This window comes from Rhynchophorus ferrugineus, unplaced genomic scaffold (genome assembly GCF_030347505.1).
Source record: "Rhynchophorus ferrugineus isolate W39M unplaced genomic scaffold, kcgeb_rfMv2 rfM2, whole genome shotgun sequence".
Taxonomy (NCBI): Eukaryota; Metazoa; Arthropoda; class Insecta; order Coleoptera; family Curculionidae; genus Rhynchophorus; species Rhynchophorus ferrugineus.
The window spans coordinates 41362671-41387544 of NW_027472581.1; the positions used below are offsets into that span (position 1 = coordinate 41362671).

General features: G+C 30.9%; 1 protein-coding gene and 1 long non-coding RNA gene across 3 annotated transcripts in view; both read right to left on the bottom strand.

Moving 5' to 3' along the window:
- Positions 1–24874, bottom strand: part of LOC143190961 (protein phosphatase Slingshot) — a 376206-nt gene that overhangs the window by 52701 nt on the left and 298631 nt on the right. For both annotated transcript variants that reach the window (XM_076395580.1, XM_076395579.1), the window contains one exon: positions 5802–5867. In XM_076395580.1, the coding sequence (XP_076251695.1) occupies positions 5802–5867 (66 nt within the window). The remainder of the gene's footprint in view (positions 1–5801; positions 5868–24874) is intronic.
- On the bottom strand, positions 553–3841 carry LOC143190969 (uncharacterized). The gene is made up of 2 exons (XR_013004363.1): positions 1433–3841; positions 553–1273 (listed from the first exon to the last, which is right to left on the bottom strand). It is a non-coding gene; the product is annotated as an uncharacterized LOC143190969 (long non-coding RNA).

The following is a 24874-nucleotide window of genomic DNA, read 5'->3' on the forward strand; positions in this document are numbered from 1 at the left end:
TTATTTATCTATTTACAATATTATTTACTGTATTGGCATCGACTTCAAAGTGATCACTTAGTAGTAGTTAAAATAGTATTGTAAAAAGATAAATAGGTTAAGATATAGAATATAAAATAAGTGTAGTAGATATGTTAAATAAGGTTCTTGTTTAAGTTATTTAGTTATTACAACGATTATCATATATATATTTTATTTTAAAATGTTTTTTTATGTATTTAATGTGATAAGAATCTAAGTTTGATTATTTTTTAATTTTTAGTGAGTTCCTTAATTTTTTGAAGTAGCAGTTGGTAGTCAAGGAAGCAGAACTACTGCTTTACGTTCTATGTTCTCATGCACTCGTATTTACATCTACACTAATTTAATATGACATGCATATATTCACTCAGAATTTACTAAAATAAGTATAGAATTTTGAAAGACATATAGGGTTACAGTTAGAAATAAAATAGGTAAGCATTATAAAATCCTTAAAATAAAATTTAAAAAGTGAATTATAACAATGAGATCCTCCTATACTGATTTATTTTGTTATATTTTAGAATATCCTTTTTGTTAACTAGAGTTTAAACCCTGTTGCTTAAAGTGAGCTCTTCAGCCTAGCTTTTAAAAAATATATACAATATCTTGTAACTACGACTTCCAGAATGTCCGTAAAATGTAGATTTTTTCCACATCTTCTATAACGACGTTGTTATCTTCAATGCGATTAGCAATGGCAGTTCACGATAAAATTCTTAATTATGTTGACCAGTTTGCAAACGTATTTATTACTATCAAGAGAATTATTTGCTATTGTTTAGCAACGCACGTTACTTATAAAATCAATACTACATTAGCACGTGTTAATTGGCTGGTAACTCAATTACGGACATATCTCCAATATAATTGCTTTAGTTCTTATAATAGTTTAATTCTTTGCGTCAAAAGAAAGTATAATAATGAGTAATTATTGCTTTCAAATAACCTTAATAAAAAATTAATTGGAAATGACAAATAAAAATAATCAATGCCATTCATTTCAATTCGAATATACAGAAAAAACAAGACGTATCAAACACGGATAAAATAAGCACAAAAGATATTCAATAATTGTGACTTGTTTATGTATCAGAAATTAGTGATGTAACGAATATTAATGATTAAACATCGGCGAATCCGGATTCAAATATTTGAAACGCATTTGTGAATATTCAGTTTTAACTAGTGTATTCTTATACTATATTGTTAAAATAAAAAAACATATTATGAAAAAAGGACTTTTTATTAACTTGACTTATTTTTAAGGAACTCTTTTATTTTTGAAGTTCAACGTTCTTCTACTATGGCTCGATTATTAGTTTGTTATGAAAATATTTTGATAGTATTTTAAACTTATCAATTAATAATAAAGCCTGTTTAGGCTTATAGGGTGCAAATATGAAATTACATCAGGTCATTAAGATGTTTAGTAATACGATTAATAAAAATATTGAAATATATTGCTTTTCGGTCACACAGCTCATATTAAAATATGGCGTTATTTTTTTAGTTTACAATTTACAGTTCTTTTCGTTTCAATTTTGGAGTTTGATCAATACAAAAACATAATTAATCTTCTGAGTTATAAATAATAATATTAAAAAAATTTAAAATACGTCTTTTTTAATATAGAAGCATATGTTAAAATATGACTTAATTTTTTATTTTTACAATTTTTGGGGTATATTTTGCCATTGATTTTTTAAAAATAAGTAATAATCACTCTTTAAAACAATTTTCTAGTAAATAATTTAACACTAACGAAACAAAGTTCTTATATGAATTAGCAATTTTTTCCGCAACATAACCAAGGAACATCAGTTCGAACGATGACCTCGAAATCAAATGGATTCACGAAGTTATCCAAGATCGCCGTGTAATATGAAACAAGTTTACTAAATCATAGCAACGTGCAAATGGATACAAGTACTGGACATCGGAAGATCGGAGCGAACCAAACTACATAAACACGTATAAAGTGTTACTATTAACTTTAGTTTTCTCTAATTTATTTTTAATTTGGGACATACCTATTGACATTCCGTCTTACTTATGAATTGTTCTAAGTATAAATTAAAAGTAGTAATAAATTAGTTATAAGTGTATATATATTAGCATATATAATATTTGTATCTTTATAAAAGAAAACTATTATTGTAAGTTAAATATTAATATGTATACATTATGATTGGTGATTTAGTAATTTTAAACAAAAAGTAGCTTCTGATATAAGTAATAACTAATACGATTGCATTAACATTGCAGTTAGCATTTTTATATTTTATTACATTCTTTTGGGCACAGTTTCTGTAATGAAAATAATAATATATTACTATTTTCTTATTTCATTTATTTAAGGTTACCAGATGTACTATTTCAGGAAGCAAATATCAAGAAATATGCGAATATTAATATTCGTTATATCACTCTAGGGAATATATGGTACATATGTATGGTTTAAATAAGTCTTCTATGTAGGAAATATTAAGTAATATTTTTTTCTGAACAAGTTTACATAACATTACCTCTTTGCAATCAGTACTGAATAGCAATTATTCCTCACGATTTCCTTATACGCAACGTGTTAATTTGAATAGACTAAACAAAGAGCACGATATCCTTGAGAATTTAGTGGATTACTTAGCTTTACATCCTGCTTATTCTAAAAGATATGAATATATATTCTAAATAACATGAACGTTACACTGACTTTCGATTTGACATTCGATTATTCCAGGATACGAAATTACTAATAACAAACGATAATTATAGGTCTAAACACTCTTACTTCAAAGCTGCTAAATATTCATTCAGCGTGTGCTACTTGTGTTTTGTTGTTAAATTAAGAAATTACGTGAAACATCCAAGAAGCAACATTGAATATAATGATATAATGGGTTACGAGGAAATCATTTTGTTCTCGCGTATGAAGTCGACAGTTCGTTTTCTCAAAATCTTCGTTAAGTGACGTAACTTATTCGGTATCAGACGTCAATTAGCCTAAATTGATCATTCTCTCATTTTATTAATGAATGGCTAGGAAGTATAAATATTTCAAGAAGAAAAATAACATATATGTTAATTTGTTTTTCTTCTTATACACGGACGAAGAATACACGGACATTATAATTAACCTATAAAGGGATATGTGTAGAGGATCTTTAATCAGACGTCACACACAAATGATAATCTAAATCCATGCCTATATGTGAATTTTCAAGACCAGGAATATGATAAAGCATATGCTACCATCGAGACATTTTTCTCCCCAAAGTATTGTTTTTTTATTAATCTCGTTGAACGTCAACAATCTGCCCGTAGGCATCAAGTATTATTATATGATTTCAGTTATATAATATAATTGTCGTGACACGTAGTAGATCATTTCAGTAACTGATCTACTGTAAAATATTATATAAGTATTGAAAAAGTTTCTAGTCTGATCTGGTCAGATTGTCAGAAAACTTTATAGAGATTGTTGAAACTGGAGATCTGCTCTCGACAACTTGCAGAACGATAATGACCCTTGGATAGGATATATTTTACAAAAAATATCGATATTTTGGCAGATATTTTTGTACCGATACATCTATATCTTTGTCAGCCGATAATTTTTGAAATATTTTTAGTAAACTTTGAAAGTTGGTGCTTAATTTTAAATATATAGTGCGTTTTTGTACTTAATTCTATTAATTTTATCATTTTATCATATTATTTTATCAATTTTCATCAAGTCATCTAGGATGACCTTAACAGAATCAATATTATTTATTGTTTGCAAAAAAAAATTGCATTAACAAAAAATATTCCTATTAGTTTAGTTATAGATTATGACATTTATTTATTCGTTAAAATTCAATTTATATTAAAATGAAGAAAACGATCACTGTTGTAATAATGGAAGACGAAAATAGTGCTTGTTGCGAACAGTGGTACTGGTAAACTCCAGCATTATTAAATCAAAATATGAATAATATAATATATAAAATATAGTAATAATAAGATAGTAATTAAGATAGTATGTTAGTGAGAGATTACTCTATGTTAGACTTGAGAAAATATTGATAACAATCATAACATTTTATTATATTTCCCAACATATTATTTCTAAAAACAACCACCATCTCGCATATCCTCATCTATTAACCACATCTTTTAATAAATTAACTATAAGTTAAAGATCAATTTTGATGAAAAATTAAGTTTGAAGAAAAAGGCAACAGAACTATGAAAATACGATTAACGAGAATTAAGTGATATGGCAAGTTAAGATTAGCTCTAGATAAAATCTGTAGTAAAAGGAAGGAAATCATCAATGTTATAGAAGAAAAATGGTACCCATCAAGAATGGGTTTGTGTTAGATGAGTGGTACGTTTCAGAGCCGCTTGAAAAAAGCAAATTCAAATAATTATATCAGGCCTATATATTAATTTTAAGGGATATACATCAGATAATATTACTGTCATGTAAAATATAAGCCTCAAGACTTTTCGGTATGTGTTATTTCGTTAAAGTGTGAACAAATAATATTTTCACTGCGTTGAAAATGTCTGAATTTGTACCTTATGAGTATTTACGACAGGTTTTACTTTTTTACTTCATTAAAAAAAAAGAAGACCGAAGGTCATCGATAGCTAGTTTCGACACGGAAGACAAATGTATTCTAGACAGTCAAAAAAAATTAAGACGAGGATTTAAAGATATTACTCGATATTGAGGGTTTGCAATAATTCAAGCATGGCCAAACTCAACCATATGTAAAACCGGTAAAAACATACTAGGAAACGTTAAAATGAGAAGTGCTACCCTATCCGCCAGATCTTGCACCCTATTCTTCAGATCTTGCTCCTTCTGATTACTACTTGTTCCGACATATGAGTCATGACCTGTCTAAGTAGCGCCTTCTTATGAAAATACCAAAAAATGGGTCGATCCGTGAATAGCCTCAAAATGTAACACAATAAAGCTTCCTTTAAAAAAATTCTTTAAAACTAATTTATAGGCTTAACATATATAAAAAAACAGAACTTTAGAAAAATTCCAATCACATTAGTAAAATACAAACCTTTTTTAAATTAGAAAAATGCAATATCATTAAAATAACCTACGTAAAAGGAAAACATCGACAATTTTATATTTGTTGTTATTTTAAAGTATGAAGTAATTCATTAATAATTATTGCATTACAAGACACATTAATTTGTTAAAGAAGCATGTTGTGGTAGTTATTTGGCCACTATTTTGAACTTAACTAAATATAATTAATGAGTTGTAGAAGAATAAAAGATCAACAGGACAGTTTCGAGGATAATATGGAAATGTTACAAGGAAAAACAAAGTCCAATAAAACCAAAAAAGCGGTTTAGTAAATAACTCAAGTTCGTCCACCGTAATTAACATAGTGACTGAAAACTAGCTACGGAATCTTATTTTTTTTCTCGGAAATCGAACGCGACTATTAGCAAAGTAAATATTTAGACGGTTATGTAAGAAGCAAGCGGGAAAATTTATCGTTGCGACCGTATGGCGGCGCGTATAACTTTTTCCCTCCCCGCGATCCTCGTCTTCCCTTCTACGAATTTATGTTTCGAAAATGACGTTTCAATGTCCGACTGTGAAAACATAATTATCGCGCCAGTGACACCATACATGCCTCCGTTTTTGTTGTTCTTTCACCAACGCGTCGTTGCGACGACGCACCAACAATGTTTAGGTTCACTGATCTAGATATTACGGCAATAATTATATTTCTTCTCGTTTAATTATAATAACTTACCACATGGCCTGCACCGAGACTGGCTTGAAAATGTGATGCCGCTCGCAGACGCTGACACTGAATCCGCTGAAAATAAAAGAAAACCATCTTATAATTATGTGTCTCACAGTGAATTAATTACATATATAAATATAATATTAACAGTGTCGAATTATATTATTCTTAAGTAATAATTTCTTCAGACAAATATTTTAGTAACATTTTCAAATCTATAACACGTCAAGACAACAACAATTTTATACACCTTACTCCTATAAAAAAGGTAATTACATGTCAAATTTATAGGAATAAAATGTAAATATTAGTTTATATAATTTCTAAAAATTCTGAAATTTGATTGAATATCACTTGGGCTTTTGAAAAATTATAAAAATGGAATGAACTAAATAATACCGAATTACTTTTTTTTGTGTTTATTTTATAGTCTCCTTTTTACCAACGAGGGTTTATTTGGACTCGACCAACAGTTTAATGTGGGCTTCGAACCACATTCCATGACACTTAGAAATTATCCTAGAGGACATTCGACCTTACCCAGCCTGGTTTCTGTCGTGACTGGGATCATTTTCCTTGTCCGATTTTGCACTCTTACCTAAGGACAATCACAAATGTTAAACGCCCCAAGCAGGATTCGAACCCGCGACTATCGCAACAGTAGGAGGGCCGTCCTGTCGCCTTTACCACTGCGCCAACCAAGCCGGCATCGAATTACTTATTTGTATGTGAGCATACGTCCCTTATTCCCGAAAGTAGTTGGGATGAAACCTCATTTTGGATACTCCAAAAAATACGAAGAAGCTCTAGTATCTAATAATCTGTGGAGCGGCTGCAAAATCAGGACAGTCTTGGAACGAGTGTAGCCAGAGAAAGAAGGAAGAGTCCTAATTTAATGACAATTGAATGAGCTTCTAAGCTGGCTTCTATAGTTGAATAAACCAGTAGTTTCATTATAAAAACTACTTGTCCACTATTAATTCTCACATGAGAAGTGGGATTCGAGATGGTTACGAATGGTTAGTGGTAATAATTTATAATAGTATTAAAAATGATTTTAGGAATAAAATGAAGAAATTAGGCCGTACTAATTTCACAAAATTGTGATCCGTTGTCTAGCATACAATCCAAAAATTGATGAATGAAGCAACACAATTTCTGTCTGAATTAATATTGACGGGAAATGACTTTTTGACCGAGAAACTGTAAGTGCTATCTGTCCATATTTTTAAAATACCCCAAAGTTTAGTAAGTTTTGAAATTAATCATTGTTTCAATCAACAAAAAAATACTAGAATGCCTTTTTATTTTAAATTGACCACTCTATGCTAATTATTATTGAGTATTATTAATATCTCAAACAATTCAGAACTTTAAAGGGTTTGTATGTATAAACTATAGTGTATAAGCAAATACCAGTATAATACACCAAGTATATAGTATGTATAATATAATATTTATAGGTTTTTATTTAACATATACTATTCATTGATCCACAACCCCATTGTGCCAAGGACTAGATATAATTCAGCTGTTTCAGTGTTAAGGAATATTGTAAATACCCGTGTTGCTTAATAAATAATGATTTCCAAATTACATGAAAGAATTACAATTCTATATCAATGTCCAGCTTCTCAAAAGACGTGGATTTAAAATCTCAGCTCAACTTTTGGACACGTATCAGATGAGAAGGAACGTTCATTGTAAAAATTATTCAATTATGAAATCAGGTCTTCAATCAGTTTGTTTGGTTTCATTTTTCAAGTTCACGCATGGAGGCAGCACTGTGCCCTTATAATGGCTTTCGGCTGACGACGTTGCATTACTCATTTGTAACTTGTTTTTGTACTGTGATTATGTTTCGGAAAGCGGGAAAATACAGAGACAACGTGGCAAAGTCGATTCAAAGTGTTTTGTTATGTTTGCGGATGTTGTATTTTCGGTAGATGTGGAAAAATTATGAAAAATGCACTCAAAGATACGTATTTGCAATACTTGGTTGGTTGGTGTAATAAACACTGGCTATCGGTACCGAAATTGCTTTGTAATGCGTGCGGAACAAAGTTGTACAAATGGCCAATTGGCGAAGAAGCATATTTTTTCTGGGTCAACGTTATGGAGAGAACAGAAAAATCATGTAGATGATTGCTACTTTTGCTCGATGAATATTAACGGTATAAATGCAAAAAATACCACAAATACTTAAATACCCTGACTAATCATTAGTATCGAAGCCAAGAATCCATTTCCTATTTGTCCAGGTAAAATTTCAAAAAATCCCTTAAAAACTTCGTCTTTATCGCGAGCAGCGAGCAGTGAAGGCGACTTCGTTATGGAAGAGAGTCATTTAATTTCGAAAAGTGAATCGAATGATTTAATTCAATTTTGAATTGAGAAAGCAGAGTTGATTGCATCACGGTTGCATGTGATCACCTTGACGACACAATAAAACTTAGGCGACAAGCGAAAAATTTTACGTAAACGTACAAAATGATTAACACCTGATTAAGCAATAATTTTTTTGCATTCACATTTTGAATTTTTCCCACAAAACTTGGGCGAAACGAGCAACAGGCAAGGAGAGCGCCTACAGCAAGATACAGCAAAAATCGCTATATTACTTTTGCATTCTAATGCGTGAAACAGATCCCAAGCAGTATAAAAAATTCAGTTCAACCTCTCTTCATTTCACTAATTCAATAACTGGATATTAATGGCCAAAAATATGAATGTATTGAATATTGGAATTATTTATGAAAATTAGTTCTAGCAATTTTACAAAACGGATGACCAATTTAACATATAACAACTTTTGATTGGTCAAGTCCATGTATACTTGTATTTTAACTCAGGAGTGAATACATAAAATATAACATGTTAATTGAAAAGTCCCCGGCCGGACACATAAATGGCGCTATCTACAATTAATATGTTCTTTAGGTAGCCCTAACCCGTGTATTTGTGCAGCTGTCGGATCATTAGTTTGTGAATTAAAAACTGAAAACTTAGCTTGATGTCTAGTTTCCCGACACTGCCCCACGAAAATCGACCATCAAGGATTGGTATGCTAAGTTTAGACGTGGCGAAATGAGCACCGAAGACGGTGAACGCAGTGGACGCCCAAAAGCGGTTGCTACCAACGAAAACATTCAAAAAATCCACAAAATGATTTTAAATGATCATAAATTGAAATTGAATGCAATAGCAGACACTCTAAAGATATCAACTGCACGTGCACATTATATCATTAAAAATATTTGGGTATGAGAAAGCTCTGTGCAAAGTGGGTGCGAGCTCACTTTTGACCAAAAACAACGACGAGTTGATGATTCGGAGCAGTGCTTGAAGATGATCAAACGTAATAAACCCGAGTTTTTGCGTCGATTAGTTACAATGGATGAAACATGGCTCCATCATTTCACTCCGAAGTCCAATCGACAGTCATCCGAGTGGACTGGACACGACGCACCTGCTCCAAAGCGTGAGAAAACGCAACAGTCGGCTGGCAAAGTCATGACGTCTGTATTTTGAGATACGCATGGAATAATTTTCATTGACTACCTTGACAAAGGAAGAACCATCACAGCGACTATTACATAGCGTTATTGGACCGTTTGAAGGGCGAAATCGCCTAAAACGGCCGCATTTGGACAAAAAGAAAATGCTGCTTCACCAAGACAATGCATCGTGTCACAAGTCAGTGAAAACGATGGCAAAAATCCATGAATTGCTTCCTCATCCACCGTATTCTTCAGATCTGACCCCCAGCGACTATCTCCTGTTCTCAGGTATCAAAAGAATGCTCGCTGGGAAGAAATTTTCGTCGAATGAAGAGGTGATCACCGAAACTGAAGCCTATTTTGAAGCAAAGGACAAGACGTACTACAAAAATGGTATCGAAAAGTTGGAGGGTCGCTAAAATCAGTGTATCACTCTTGAATTTAATTATGTTGAATAAAAAAAAAACAAATTTTGCCAAAAATATGTGTTTTACTATGGTAGGCCAGGACTTTTCGATTGACCTGTTAGTTATGCATATATATAGTTATAGTAAAAATTGCTTATTATGCGAATACAGATGCAGAAATTTCGCAATTGGAAAACCGCAACAGCCTTAATTTGAATAAAACCAATATTTGTTCCCAAAAAAATCTTTTACGCGATGGAACAAAAAAAAAACGATTCTACCATCTCATACAGGGGTAATTATGTCAGATGCATTAGCAAATTTAGCAAAGCTCAGCGCGTCTAAACATAATGATCGGTTGCTTCTTCTACTGATAACAAAATATTGTGTGTTTACAGAACTTTGAAAATAATATTTGAAACGTGTGACCCCTTTTCCTATTTTTTAATTATTTATGTAGAGATATAAATATATATGTAATTATAATTATTATAGTATTACTTAGTAACGTAAATTCTCACAGGATCACATCATTAAACACAATGTTTTCAATAAATTTATATTAGTTTTCGTTTAATTTTCTTAAGATTAATTATATGTTATCAGGTGAAAGTTACTGATACGAGTCTAGATAAAATGTAGAGATTTATGATCATCCAGCTATAAAAGCACTGAAACTTATATAAAAAATTAATTAAATATTGAAATATTAATACTTGTAATCTTAAATTCAATCAATAAAAATTAATAACACAAATAACAAATATTATTAGACATAGAGTATGGTTAATGAGGGAAATAATAGGTAATACAACTTTTATTTCTTACAACTTTCATTCTTTAGTTGATCTTCCTCTGTTTTTGGCCAATGTTTGAGGCCTTATTGTAAAAAAATAGTTACACATTTATTATTCAGAGCATTGTCGTTCGCTGATTACTATTTTCTCTTTTTTTTTCATATAATGTGCAAATTCTGGCGATGTGTCATGTTGAGTTCGTTGAACTAGGGACTTTGCAATTTATATCTACTTCTACTACATTTAATTTTTTCGATGTAAAATTTTTGTTTTTGAATTCATCTTTCACAGCATTTCATGCACTTTAAATGTTTATTTTGTCATATTGAAGCAGAAAATTAAAACTTGTTGTAAAAATGTTGAAGGATAGATTATTTGTATAAATAAATAATTTTGCTACCTATATGATTTACATAATAATTATATAAACACCTGTTACTTATTTTAAAGAAAAATACAATATTAAAAGTTATAAAATATTTAATTAAATAAAATATTAATGAAATATGAAGACAATTTCTATAAAAATTTAGAAATTTCTATAAAATTTCCAAGCTTCATAAGGGTTAGGGATGACTTAAATAAGGAAGAAGCTTAGTGATTGGCGTACTAGTGGATCAATAACTCGGAGTCGACGTTGGGCATCCTTCATGAACTGTTTGAAAGAAAGGAAGAAGAAGGTCTTTAAATAAAAGCAATTTATTTATGAACTTTGTTAAATTATATTTACCTAATTAATAAATACCAAAAATGATCAAGCATAAAGTTATTTTATCAAAATACGTTCGAGAAGATATTTTCTTGCTCAATTCTTTGTTCATGTTTGTGCATGTCTCTTTGTTGAGTTCACTAAATTTAATACTGGTATTCAATTATATATTCTGAATGAAAATAATACAAATGATATTATTGCATCAAGAATATATTTGAGAGCATATTACAATAAATATATAGAAAAAAGTAAATTAGTATGTTTCATTTTTATAATTGTGAAAAAAGCAGACAGAGGTTAACAGAAACATTTTTAACCGCACGATGAAATAATGTGTTTTACTGTTGCACTTTTTTTTAATTGAATATTCGATGTTCAGAGTGTCAAACAATATGCTGTTGCTAATGGTATCACACCTGAAAATTATTGAAAATTGCTAACGATTAATTATAACTATTTCTGGCGCCTTTATTGGTCATGTGTCAAGATTAAATTTATTTTAAAAATCCAAAAAGTATTGCAATAATAGAATTGCGGTTTTATCAACAAAATTCAGCAAAATGTCAAGTTTAATTAAGCCGATTTAAATGGAAATTAAAATTTATTAAAAATTAAATCGCATTATTTCGGAATTTATAAAAATATCTAACAAATCGAATAATGTTTATGTGACTCCCGATTAAAATTCAATTCTTTTGTTTCCACAAGTTTATAAATCGTTTCGGTTGAAGTTTTATGAGTCCATGACTTTTTCAGGATCGCCGTTACCGATTCAATTTTGAGTCGACCTTGATGGCCATCGCTAGCAGTTTCTTGTTCCTTGAAGTAATAACGATCATTATTTATTTATAGTTCGAACAATGTTTAGTGTCGATGAACTTTAACAATCCAACTATTTAGGACAAAATAACATTATACAAAACTGATTATAACCGATCTGATCTCTACCAAATGAGGTCACTGTAAAACCGATACGAACACCATTGCATAACACTGGATCTATTATTTATACGAGTTTTTATTCTGATGGAAGGATTATCTTATCTATGAGTAAGTCGGTCATAAATAAAAAAATAAACTTAAACAATTATGGTGATAATTGATACGTGGTTGTCGATCAAAATTTGCAAGTCAATAACCTACACTGGATATTTTATGAAATTGGTAATTTAATGGTTTTATTGCTTGAAGAGCGCTTTATTTTCAACAGCACTGCGGGGCGTGGAGTGTAGAGTTCCCATATCCTACGTTTAAGATACTGATTAGAGGCAAATCAACCTGCAGGACCTCTACTAATAATGTCTTTCCATGGGAAATGGAAATTATGTTTTTAATCAGAATTTAAACTGATAATAGATATAATTTTTACGAAGACTGATACAATGAACATTGAATTTTTAGTTATTTTTCTTGCTATTCTAAAATGTTATGCCATGTTTTAGATGTTTTTAATTTTAATATTATTTATTTAAGAAAGTGTAGCTGGCTTGGTTGGCGCAGTGGTAAAGGTGACAGGACGGTCATCCAACTGTTGTGATAGTCGCGGGTCAGAATCCTGCTAGGATATGGTTGTAAATTTATGTTTGTGATTGTTTAATATTTGTGATTGACTTAGACAAGAGTGCAAATTCCGACAAGGAAAATGATCCCAGTCACGCCAGTAACAAGACTGGGTAAGACCTGATGTTTTGAGGTATGATTTCTAAGTTGATCAGTCGCCAGTTGGTAGGTTTAATGTCGGGGACCGTGGTTCGGAGTTCACGTTAAACTGTACGTCTAGTCCAGATAATTTCTAGTTGGTAGGAGACTTTCAAAAATATAAAAAAAAGAATGTGTAAAATTCATTTAGTTTCATTAAATTTTAAACAAATTATATAAATAATTATTATTGAAGGATTGTTAATCATTAGCCTATAAATTAGTTGTAAAAGATATTTTTGGCAATATACAGATTCCATCTCGAAAGAATGATACATCTTTTGAGGCTATCCACGAATTGATCCATTTTTTGGTATTTTCAAAAGACGTGAAGCTCTGCTCAGATGGGTCACGACTACAAAACTGTATTCGGCCTTTTTCTTAAAAGTAAAAAGTAAAACTTTCGGCAAATGCGTTTTGCTTGCTGCAAATTCAGATATTTTGAACATACTGAAAAATTTGTTTTGCTTGTGTACATTTCTATGAAAGATATACTAAAAAGTGAAACCTACCAGTGGGACTTCAACATGAAGTTGGTTACAAATGTACCTCATGCGATTTAATGCACAGTAACACCATCTGTTGTAAATCTTTTTAAATTAATTTATATATACTTTAAGTCTACCGAAGTAACCAATTTAGAGACTATCCCAGAAGTCATCCGGTTTTATCCAGCTTTGATACTAGCGTGACTGGGATTACTTTCCTATATATTATTACCAGAGGGTAAGAAATTGGCATACAAAAAAAATTGAACATGGTTATCTTCTTCAAAGAAGAAATGTTTATTGGGTTATCAAGTATCCACATAATTTTCGACAAATAAATCCAATCTGATTCTTTCCTTCTTGGACCTACTACCCTTGATCTACAAAGGACAGTCAAGCAAAGCTGCACGGCCTGATTGATTCTTTACGTTATAGTTCTAAATGTCTAAATACTGTAAGTGCACTGTGATATGAATTCCCTTTTGAAAGTTAAAATTTCAACAAGGAACATTATTTATTTGAACGAGGTTATTTATCTCAACAGGTCAAACATCACAGTAATACATCAAGACTGTCGATCAGTTCAGTTCAGTCTTATTAATATTTTCTAACAATAGTATGCTGATAACATGCTTTTCTGTTATTTTATCTTAGACTATTATTTATCTATTTCACACAAGAATAATGTTAGATTTCGTTATGATCAATGATCGTTATAACATTTTACAATAAAATGAGAAATACTTAAAGCCATCTGTTAATATTAACTGAAGTACTAAAATATAGTTATAATTTCTTCCCACAAACTAACGGTGACAGTAAAATAGTAAATAGGAAACCATAAAGAATATTACAAGCATCGGTACAGCTGCTTAAGGTTCAGTGAAGGTTTAAAATAAATGGAGAATGTACATTTCCCATAGTAAAATTGCCAATTAATTGACAGTTATTCAAATATGTCAACAGAGTGGGTTAATTTGCCAACAAAGTGAATATATTTTATGATCGTAAATTATATGGTAATTATTGACTAAATGTTTTACGTGAGTAGCAAACTCCGGGAAATGCCTGTGTAATTGCTGACCTCTTTTATGTCCATTCATATTACATACAATTACTACAATCTATTTCATTTGGACCTTTTAACATACTACTTAGGTACAGGAATAAATTTTGTTATATTTCACTTGAATGTTTATTGATGAAAATGTCGATTTGAGATTATATTAATCTATTTATTATTATATTATTATTATATATTATTTTTATTACTTAAGTGTTTGTAAAAACTTGTATCAGCTATGTGATGTTCTATCGATTAAATCAAATAATGAAGGCGTGAGTAGTGAGTATTTTGATAATGTTTGAAGAACATCGACATTCGAATTGTAATAGTGTATCATACTTTTTTAATTAATAGTCAAGTATTGTCGTGTATGAGGATAATTTTGTATCAGTTACGTACTTTTTTGAAACAAATTCTTATTCAAATTAGTTATTCACTGATAAAAAAAGCTCCCGGTTTTGACCTAATTACTGGAAGAATCTTGAAAGAGCTCTCAGGAAAGTGCATCAAATTAATGACATTTATATTTAAGGCCATGCTAAGACTTAATTATTTTCCTAGCACTTGGAAAGTGGCTCAAATCATTATGATTCTTAAACCTGGAAAAAAATCAAAAGACGTCTCATCTTATTGCCCTATAAGCCTGTTACCTGTCATCTCAAAACCTTTCGAAAAACTATACATTAAATGATTAAAATTAATCGCAGAGGAGACAAATATTATTCCTCCCGTAATAAACACGGAACAAGAGAACAAATACATAAACTAGTCAACCAAATTAACAAAAACTATAACAATAAAAAATATTGCTCCGCTGCATTTCTCGATATTTCTCAGACCTTCGACAAGGTGTAGCACACTGGACTGCACGTTAAATTGAAAAAGCTTTTACATACAGCCCATACGCGCTTTCAATTGCTGAAATCGTACCTCACAGACAGAGATTTAATTTGTCAAACACGGTGACGAATACACTGACTTACAGCCCATATATTCGGGTGTTCCGCAGGCCAGTGTTCTCGACCTCAAGAAACACTACTGTTACATATGCTGACGATACAGTGGTTTTATCATCACACGAGGATCCAATATCAGCCACAAAAAACCTCCAAGTTCATCTTAACAAAGTCGAATTGTGGTTGAAAACGTGGCGTATCAAAGCAAATGAGACAAAATCTATCCATATGACATTCACCCTTTGCAGAAGAACATGTCCCTCAGTAAAATTGAATTATCATGAACTTCCGCAAGCAGATAAGGTTAAATATCTGGGAAAGCATTTTGATCGACGTCTGAGTTGGAAAAAACATGTAGTGACAAAACGCAAACAGCTTGGGCTTAAACTAAAACAAATGTATTGGCCTGTAGGGCGTAAATCAAAATTATCATTAGGTTCATTATCACAAGGTTTTACTGTATAACAGTTAAATGTGCGCGATGACAATGAAGTGCGTAGGCTCAAACGCAAATTACTATACTAACTGATTAATAGATACATAGAGTGAAATTTAATAATTTCTATAATAAGTTAGAATAGTCATTAGAATAAGTTAGGATAGACATTAAATAAGGTAGAATAGTATCTGGAATAAGATTTAGATTATAAGTTGTACAGTAGATCACTTACTGAAGTGATCTTCTACATGTTAGGATGGCTATATTATATAACGGAAATCAAATAATAATACTTATTGCCCACGGGCAGATTGTTGACGTTCTAAGAGATTAATAATCCAATCCAATAAAATTATTCAATTCTTTAAATTATTTAATTGGATTACAAACTTTACTTTTATTTCTAAATAAATGTTTAGTAATGGAGTAACAGTTATAACCAAATAGATTGTAATGGCGAATGTACATATCATTTTCAGCATTTTCAATTAATTCGTGATTTTAATTCCATATTTCGAGATATTTTTAAAGCTAAGCAATATATATATATATATATATATATATATATATATATATATATATATATATATATATATAACTATAACATTTAACATATTACTTGGATACAGGAATTAATTTTTGTATTTTTTCGCTTGAATATTTATTAGGCAAAAGTTAGGTTTAATCATGATTTTAAGTGATTACCTACATTTTTTCCTGATTCAATTATTTGTAACTACACAGAGATGTCGGTTTGAGATTATATTCGCCTATTCATTTCAACTGATCGGCAAGTATTGTCGTGTAAGAGGATGATTATGTGTCAGTTACAACTTCTCGGAAACAATTCCTTATTCAAATTGTACGATTTATTTATTTTTAAATAAATGTTTAGTAATAAAGTAACAGTTATAACAGTATATAATTAAATATATTGTAGTGCTGAACCTATATGTAATTTTTGGCATTTTAAGTCAGCATTTCAGTTAATTCGTTTAGTCGTGAATTTAATTCTCTTCTTTAATATCTTTCCAAAACTACGCAAAATGTTTTCAACCGTTGGACACAGCGCGTTGGACAACATTAAATGTAATACAGCATCAATAGTGGATTTCTGCAAACCAACCAGGAAAAATATAGAAGGTCGGTTGAAAATACAATTATGAACGGATGCATAATATTTCTTTCAGTTTTCATCAATATCAACGCAGATATTTAATTTGCTAGACTAAAAATTAATCGAGATACCTCTCAGCATTCTTTGTCAAAACGAGGATCAGTTTTATTTATGAGTCATTAAAACATTAACAAAATTTGTTTGCATTTAAAAATCTGAATACTAATACTTTTAAAATATTAAATAATTCAAGCCGGTGCAAAGAGATGAATGAATAATGCTATATAATTACATACATTATTTGATTAAGATAAGATGTAGGTAAGATTAAGATAAGATGATTAAGTAAGACAGTCTGTTTACGATTCAAATATATCAATATATGCGAAAATTTAACCATATAAGGAGAAGTTTTTGCCGACAATATATTTATTATTAAGCCGTATATAAATGTTTAGTTTGTTACATATTCTAAATATAAATAGATAACTTGTAGGTTTACCTTTATGTGCAAACAAATGTTATGGTAGTTGGCTAAACAATGTTATATAATTTCAAACAATGTTTATGTTTTAAATTTGTCTTCAATTTATTAAAAATATGCCATCTGTCTAATCAACAAAACATTTTTATACATTTGATTGATCCATCAACAAATTTTTCAAATTTCAACAGCTTCTTCGTTCTAATGTTCTTTTTACTTTCGATGCTTTCTGTGGTCCTCGTTCCAAATAGCTAATGATATGTTTTATATCAGTAGTAGATCCATGTTTTATCCATTGATTATTATTCAAATAATCCTTATTATGTTATTTAGCTTGAAAAACTTCAATTAATGTAATGGTTTCCAGGTGAGAAAATATCGCGTTTGATCAGAAAACAACTACTCCGATTTTTATGCGGTTTTCTGATAAATTTAGGGTCACAAAAGCTCGCGTTTTTTAAAAATACTTCATTTCATTTTTTTATTTTCTAAAACAACTGCCGATTTTTGGTGTTGAAATAGTATACCTCTATATTTTTTTTATTATTTAATTATTACATTGTTACTAGTCGTTTCGGTCTAACCTACAACTTGTCTTTATGATAACTTAAATCTAGGTATACCCATGTATACCCTAGGAGGACCCATAGGCCCTACCTTAGTCTCTGGTGAAATAAAATTTATACATGTCACTGCTGTATTTTTTATTATATGCACCTCACTACACAAGATCGCATGGCTTGATTCTTTTGAGTCTGTGTCCTGTTCTGGTGGTATCCAGAAGCTGCAATATTTCAATATTCTTATGAGAATGGTGTCTTTCCTCATGCCCCCTTGCAATTCTCTTGATTTCTTGACAGAATGTGGGTATCTGAAGGTCTCGATGTAGGTAATCAGTCCTCTAGTATTTGGGTGCGCCCACAATACCTCTCAGGACTTTGTTCTGAAAAATTTGTATTTTATTTATGTTACTCTTTGCAGAACATCCCCATAATTGAACTTCGTATGTCCATAAGGCTTCAGTATTTGCTTATATAATAGCAATTTATTATGTACTGATAAATGCGATTTTCTTCCAATTAGCCAGTACATTTTCCTATATTTCAATTCCAGTTCTTTTCTTTTCTTCTTTATATGTTCCTCCCGGCGAAGTTTTGAAGCTGTATGGAATGATAGTATTATTTAACGTTATTGGTGCTTGTATGGTCTGTTTATAGGTGAACTGCACATGTACATATTTATTTTCATTAATTTTTATTTTTGAAGCTCGTGTCCAATTATTTATATTGTCACTTGTCTGTTGTAATATTCGTGAGGCTTCTTCACTATTGTCTCAGCTATAATCGCAGTATCATCAGTAAATGTAGCCATCGTGATATTTTCTATTTGTGGTATATCACAAGTGTAGAGTAGATAAAGCATTAGTCCTAGTACACTTCGTTGTGGTGCCCCTATTTTAGCTTCTTTTATTGTAGAGTAAGGTTCTTCTTGTTTGACTCTAAATATTCTGGTTGTAATGTATGATTTTAATAGTTCGGTGTGTTGTTTTGGTAGTATTTTCTCTAGTTTATGAACAAGGCGTCCATGCCAAACCTGAAGGCTTGTGCTACATCTCAGAATATACTGTAGACCTGGTCAATTGTTGGGTGCTTGTTAATAAACCCAAGATGTGCTGGTATTAGGTTTTTTCTCTCTAATACTTCTATATAAACAGACTATGCCAATTAATAACTGGTTGACTAATAAATCCCTGTTTAGTATCAACAATACATTTCAGCAATATTTAACCACACTGTTTCTTGTTCATAAAAAATATCAGTTTATATCAGCGTTTGTATGCAGTTTCAGATTAAGTCTCAAATATAATTTAGCTGGGTCTCAAGCAGCAATTTATTTTTCAATAAAGAGAAGTGTACTAAAATTATATTCAAATAATATCTGTTAAACTTGGATTAAAAGGGCTTTAATATACCGAAAATATAGATCGTTGTGACTGTATTTGTATGATATCGAGAAAAAATAAATAACTTCAATTAAATCAAATAAATCTATCTAAATATATAATATGATTCAATATTAAAAACTATTATTAAAATGGCAATGTTTAATTTGAACAAAATATATTATAAAACATGTAGATGTCATTTTATTATACAACGCTTACTCTTATTACACACTAGTGATCAAGTTATGGTATTCATTAATGCCATTAAATTAATTAAGTCACTTGCGATAGAACGTCCAGCTGCGCGCGTAATATTCCTACAACCTTTGGCAATTTCCTGGCCTACGGCAACTTTTCATGCCTCCACAGACCGCTTGGCGTCTCATTAAACACCTCCACTGAACGTTACAAAAGAAGAATAAACAGTTTATTCTTCCATCGTTGCCTTAGGCAATAAAATAAACGTGTCAGCTAAGTCACCAAAACAGTTTTACGAGGCGTATCTAAATATTGTTGATTAAATATTCATGAACTGATGAAACATTTAATAGGATTTTATAGACATTTATGAATTAGAAAATTTTCTATATAGTACTATTGACGTGTTAGAGAATCCTGGCGGTATTCTATTGTTACTAATTCGTATATTTTCGCGTTTGGCTCTCTCTCCTTATTTCCAACCAAAATCTTTCAACAAAATTAAAGAGAAATTTATAAATATAATAGTAGTGGGCTTATAATAGAACACCAAAAAAATATTTTGTGTATATAATTTTTATATTGTATATACTTTTGTAATATGAACAACTGAATAATATTACTATGTCAAATTAGATAATCTGCCATAACCTAATCCTAATTACTAATTATATATGTAATCAGATACATAATATTAGGAGTTTGAATTATAAATATATAAGATATACAGAATTTAAACTTTCAAAAAACCATCTCATTTCATCAAGAATTCATATTCTAATATTATTATTCGACAATAAATAATCTTTTAAATATGATTAAAGGACTAATGTGCTTAAAACTTAATTTTACGGTTGCTGTAACAAGTTTAAAAAATATGTCGACTTTTTATATTCAGCTTTATAAACGAATATAATCCTGGATAGCGATTGTTGTATCGGGTACCATACTATTGATGATTAAAGTGATATGTTAGGACAATGACCTTTCCGTAATGTGAGTGTAATTTGAGCTGATTTTGCGTAATTGTTTTTAGTGTTCCAAGTATCAGACTACTCTCGCAAATATCCAGATGGCTTCGAAATTTGGAAGATGCTATTTTTGGATATTCATGGTTTTCAGGTGTATTATTAGCAAAGGTTTTGATTGCAGTATTAAAACGTATTCTTAACGGATGTGTTCTTTGTGAATTCTATAATTTTAAGAATATATTGATATCAGTGTTATCAAAATTAACAAAACGTTATTTTAAAATCTAAAAAAATAAATTAAAAATAACCATTTAATATTTTGAATATAAAAAAAATGAAATCATCATAGTTACATTAAGAATCTCCCTATGTGGTAGAACTATAGAATGATCGAAATTAAAACGATAAGAATATTTCTTGAAGGTTTAATATTAAATTTGAGATTGAATAATAAAAATCACAGAATTATATTTGTGTTGCTTTTATTGAACAAATCATAGAATATTATCCATCAAAATTATTGTACACACCCAAGCAATTAAGCAAGCTAAATCAGTGGCAGCTCTGCTTCGATATTAGTAAAGTGCATGATCTCTTTTCGACCTTTTTCATAATCAGATTGATACTGCATTAGAATATACAAATGACTTTCGATATGCCAGATTAGCACACTATGTTTATCTGGTATATCTATCTAAAATATCTATTGGCGAAAAAGCGAAATATCAATGTAAATTACTGTTAAACAACTATAATTATTAGATGGTCTTGATACTCTCTACATAAAGTAACAGTTTTCCCTTTAGTATTATTGAGTTGTTCAGTATATACATATAGTTCAGTATATCAGGCACGCTTAAAATTGTGTTTTCGATATTGAATAAATCTGCAAGTGAAGCCCATCAACACTTTTAGGAACCTTACATTTGTATAAGAAGGGAAAGATTTAAAAGGAAAATGGCTACCACACGAATTGATTGAAAATGGTAATTCGAACCGTTTTCACATCGCGGTTTCATTGCTTGTCAGGCAAAAAAAAAGAGAAAAAAAAAGAAAAAAATCATGGAAACCGAAGCTGAATACTCATGGTTACAACATTCGTGTTTTTTCAACACGGTATCGCCATGATGCCAGAAAGGTGGCAACAAATTATAGAAAATGGTGAAAAATATAGAAAGAAAAAAGTAGACAAAAAAAACTAGTAAATTTATAGTGAAAGAGTTGATCTGACGATATAAAAGAAACATTGAAAATGAACAGTATTAATATTAAAATGACTCTGAAAAAAGATACAATTAATGCTATGGTATATAGTTAATAACATAAAAAAATTTTGGCCTCTTCAAAACCAATATAGTTTAAACTAGTATTCCATCTAGCATTTGACATTGATTGAAGAGTTTCGCATTGTTAACATCATCGAAATGTTTTGACATATAATGTTATTTCAGTTATTTACAGTAACGGTTGAACGAAATGTATCTCTATTAAAAACGGAATTCAATTCTAAACATTTTGGATTGACAGTGTTAATCGACTTGATGAATGAATTATGCTAATAAAGCCTGTAAGAACTAAAGTTAATTAATGGCTTATCAACTTCCAGCGTGACCTTAGAGATAAATGTCACTGAGGTCATTAAAAAAAATTATTACTAAAATTATTTACTAGTTATTGTTCAGGGTAAAACAGTGACATTCGGATATCATGTGTATTCTTTTTATATTGACTTTTTGACTAGGTTTATGTTATGGATTACTCATTGTATAATCTCGATTTATAAAACATTTTTGTATTAAATGAAGTTAATTCGATTCAGATGCGCCAATCAGTGCACAGTTCCAATACGGTTTGAGCATTTTTTTGTATGGAAGATGCTCCAAAAAGCAGCAGCTCCAAAAAGACATGGACCAAAATCTGAAATAAAGTAGACTAGTACGAGCATAGAAAACTTGTGGTCGATCATCAATTATAGTGAAATTTGGTGGAGAGTTCTGCGACTAAGCACTAACAGCAGCATATTGATTGAGAAATAGGCACTATTGTCGATTTAATGTATTGGTAATAAACAAATCGCAAATTTTACAGGAATTATTCGAAAACAATAAGACATAAATGTAAATATAATAATAAACTTTTATACTTAAACCAAACAAAACTATTTTCAAGTTTTCAGGATGACCTAAAATATATAAATGTGATTCTCTACGGATCCTTTAGCTTTACTTTTACTTTAGCTTTAGCAGTACTGAAATTTGTGTTCTTATTATTTGACTATGATGGCAATGAATTATTTTTGCTCCTGCATAAATTGCAACACACCTTCTTGATATCTGAAGAAGCAATATCTGATCAAAGTAATGTTTTAAGAAGTTTGTTGATCAAAAAAGGGAATATTAAAAAAATAATTTTGGGGTAAATGATATGGCTCGGTGAATGGAGGTAGAACGAAATGAAACAGTGGTGTTTACATTATGTGACTGTTATTTATTGATTATATAAAAGATGTGAAAAATACAAATGATAAAACGGATGGCAGCGGTGTTACCTGGTGACGAGGCTTGGGCAGTCGATGGTGGCATGTCTAAACCAAACGATGGTTGAGCACTGAATGAATGGAAATACCCTTCAATAACATCCCAGATAAACGTCTCGGGGTTGCCAGCTATTCGTTATCGGGTTCTAGTTGGCGCTGCTGGCACCCCGCCCGTGTTCAACATCTGGGATTAGATTTCTGGGTATTTTGTAGACCGTTATTCCATGATGTAAAATTCAACATGCCTCAAGGTCGCTACAGAATAATCTAACATTTGATAAATAGTTGCGTCTGGTTTTAAGTAATGATTTTTTATTAATAATATTATTACAAAGTATCAGATCTATAAATTAATTTTGAAGGATTTATGGCAGATGGTACTACTGTGTATTAAAACGCATTATCGAGTATATTTGTAACTAATTTCACGTAAGAGCCTCACTGATATGCTTCACTTTTCAGTATGTCTCGCTTTGTCGAAGTGTGAACAAAACATGTTTTTCAGTGCAAATGAAAATATGTTAAAATTTGTACCAAGCAAATCGTATTCGCAGGAAATTTCACTTTTTCACTTAAATTTCAAGAAAAAAGCGACTGAATGTCATGCAAAGCTTATGGCAAACATGTCCCATCGATTTTAACATGTGAATACTGCTTTCGAGGTTTTAAAAGCGCTTATTTTAACACCTTAGACAAGTGACTGTTCTGGATAGCAAAAAAACTGAAGACGGGGATTTGGAGGCATTACTCGATGAAAGCATCAATAGGGACGCTAACGACTACAATTGATGCATTTGAGCCGAACACCGCGAGAAAAACGACCGGAATGTTGAGACACAACAAATGAAGGCAAAGACACAACAATGTTATTCAGCCTGACAATGCTCGAACACATATTGTAAAATCGGCGAAACAAACATATTTCAAAACATTAAAATTGATAGTGCTGCCCCACCCGCTGTATTCTCCAGACCTTCCTCCTTCTGATTACTACTTGTTCCAGTAAATGAGTCGTAACCTGCCTGAGCAGCGTTCCACTTCTTACGAAGAAATCAAAAAATTGGTCGATTCATGGATAATCTCAAAAGATACGTCTTTCTTTCGAGATTCGAGAATTCGAAAATTGCCTGAAATATGGGGAAAATAGCGGCTATAGAGAGACAATAATTTGAATAAAATATATTACATCGATCAAAAAAAAATCTTTCAAAATTAATTTACATAGGAATTGTTTGATATAGATATAGATAGAAAAAGCAAACCGGTATATCAATTTTCTATGTCACCGGGTATAGTAAAAACACGTTGACACATTCATGTAGAAAAAAAAAACGATAAGTTTTACAACGAATTAAGGTGAAAAACTTTTCCTCTCTCTAAGCCAGCTGAACTGTTGCGTACCACTCCGTGACAAAAGTGGCACAAATCGGAGCGCGAAAGGAAAAAAATCGCAATGCCGTAGACGAGAGACGTTGAACCCGTCAGAATTTAGGGCACCACAAGATCGCAATCGGCAGAACGTCGTCGAAGGAGTCTGCGGGTGACATAAGACGTGTCCAAGCCGTTTCGCGCGCCTATGGCGAAAGAAACCATCGCTTACAGAATCACCGATTCTACTAATTCGATAGTGTCCTCGCAAAAAGCGTTTTCGTTGCGAATGAAATATTTCGGTTTTGTTTTGAATTCGTAGAAGAGAGATTACCGAACAAATATTACTCGTTTATTTTGTATTAAATTATCTTCGTCACACATATTATTTGGCAAG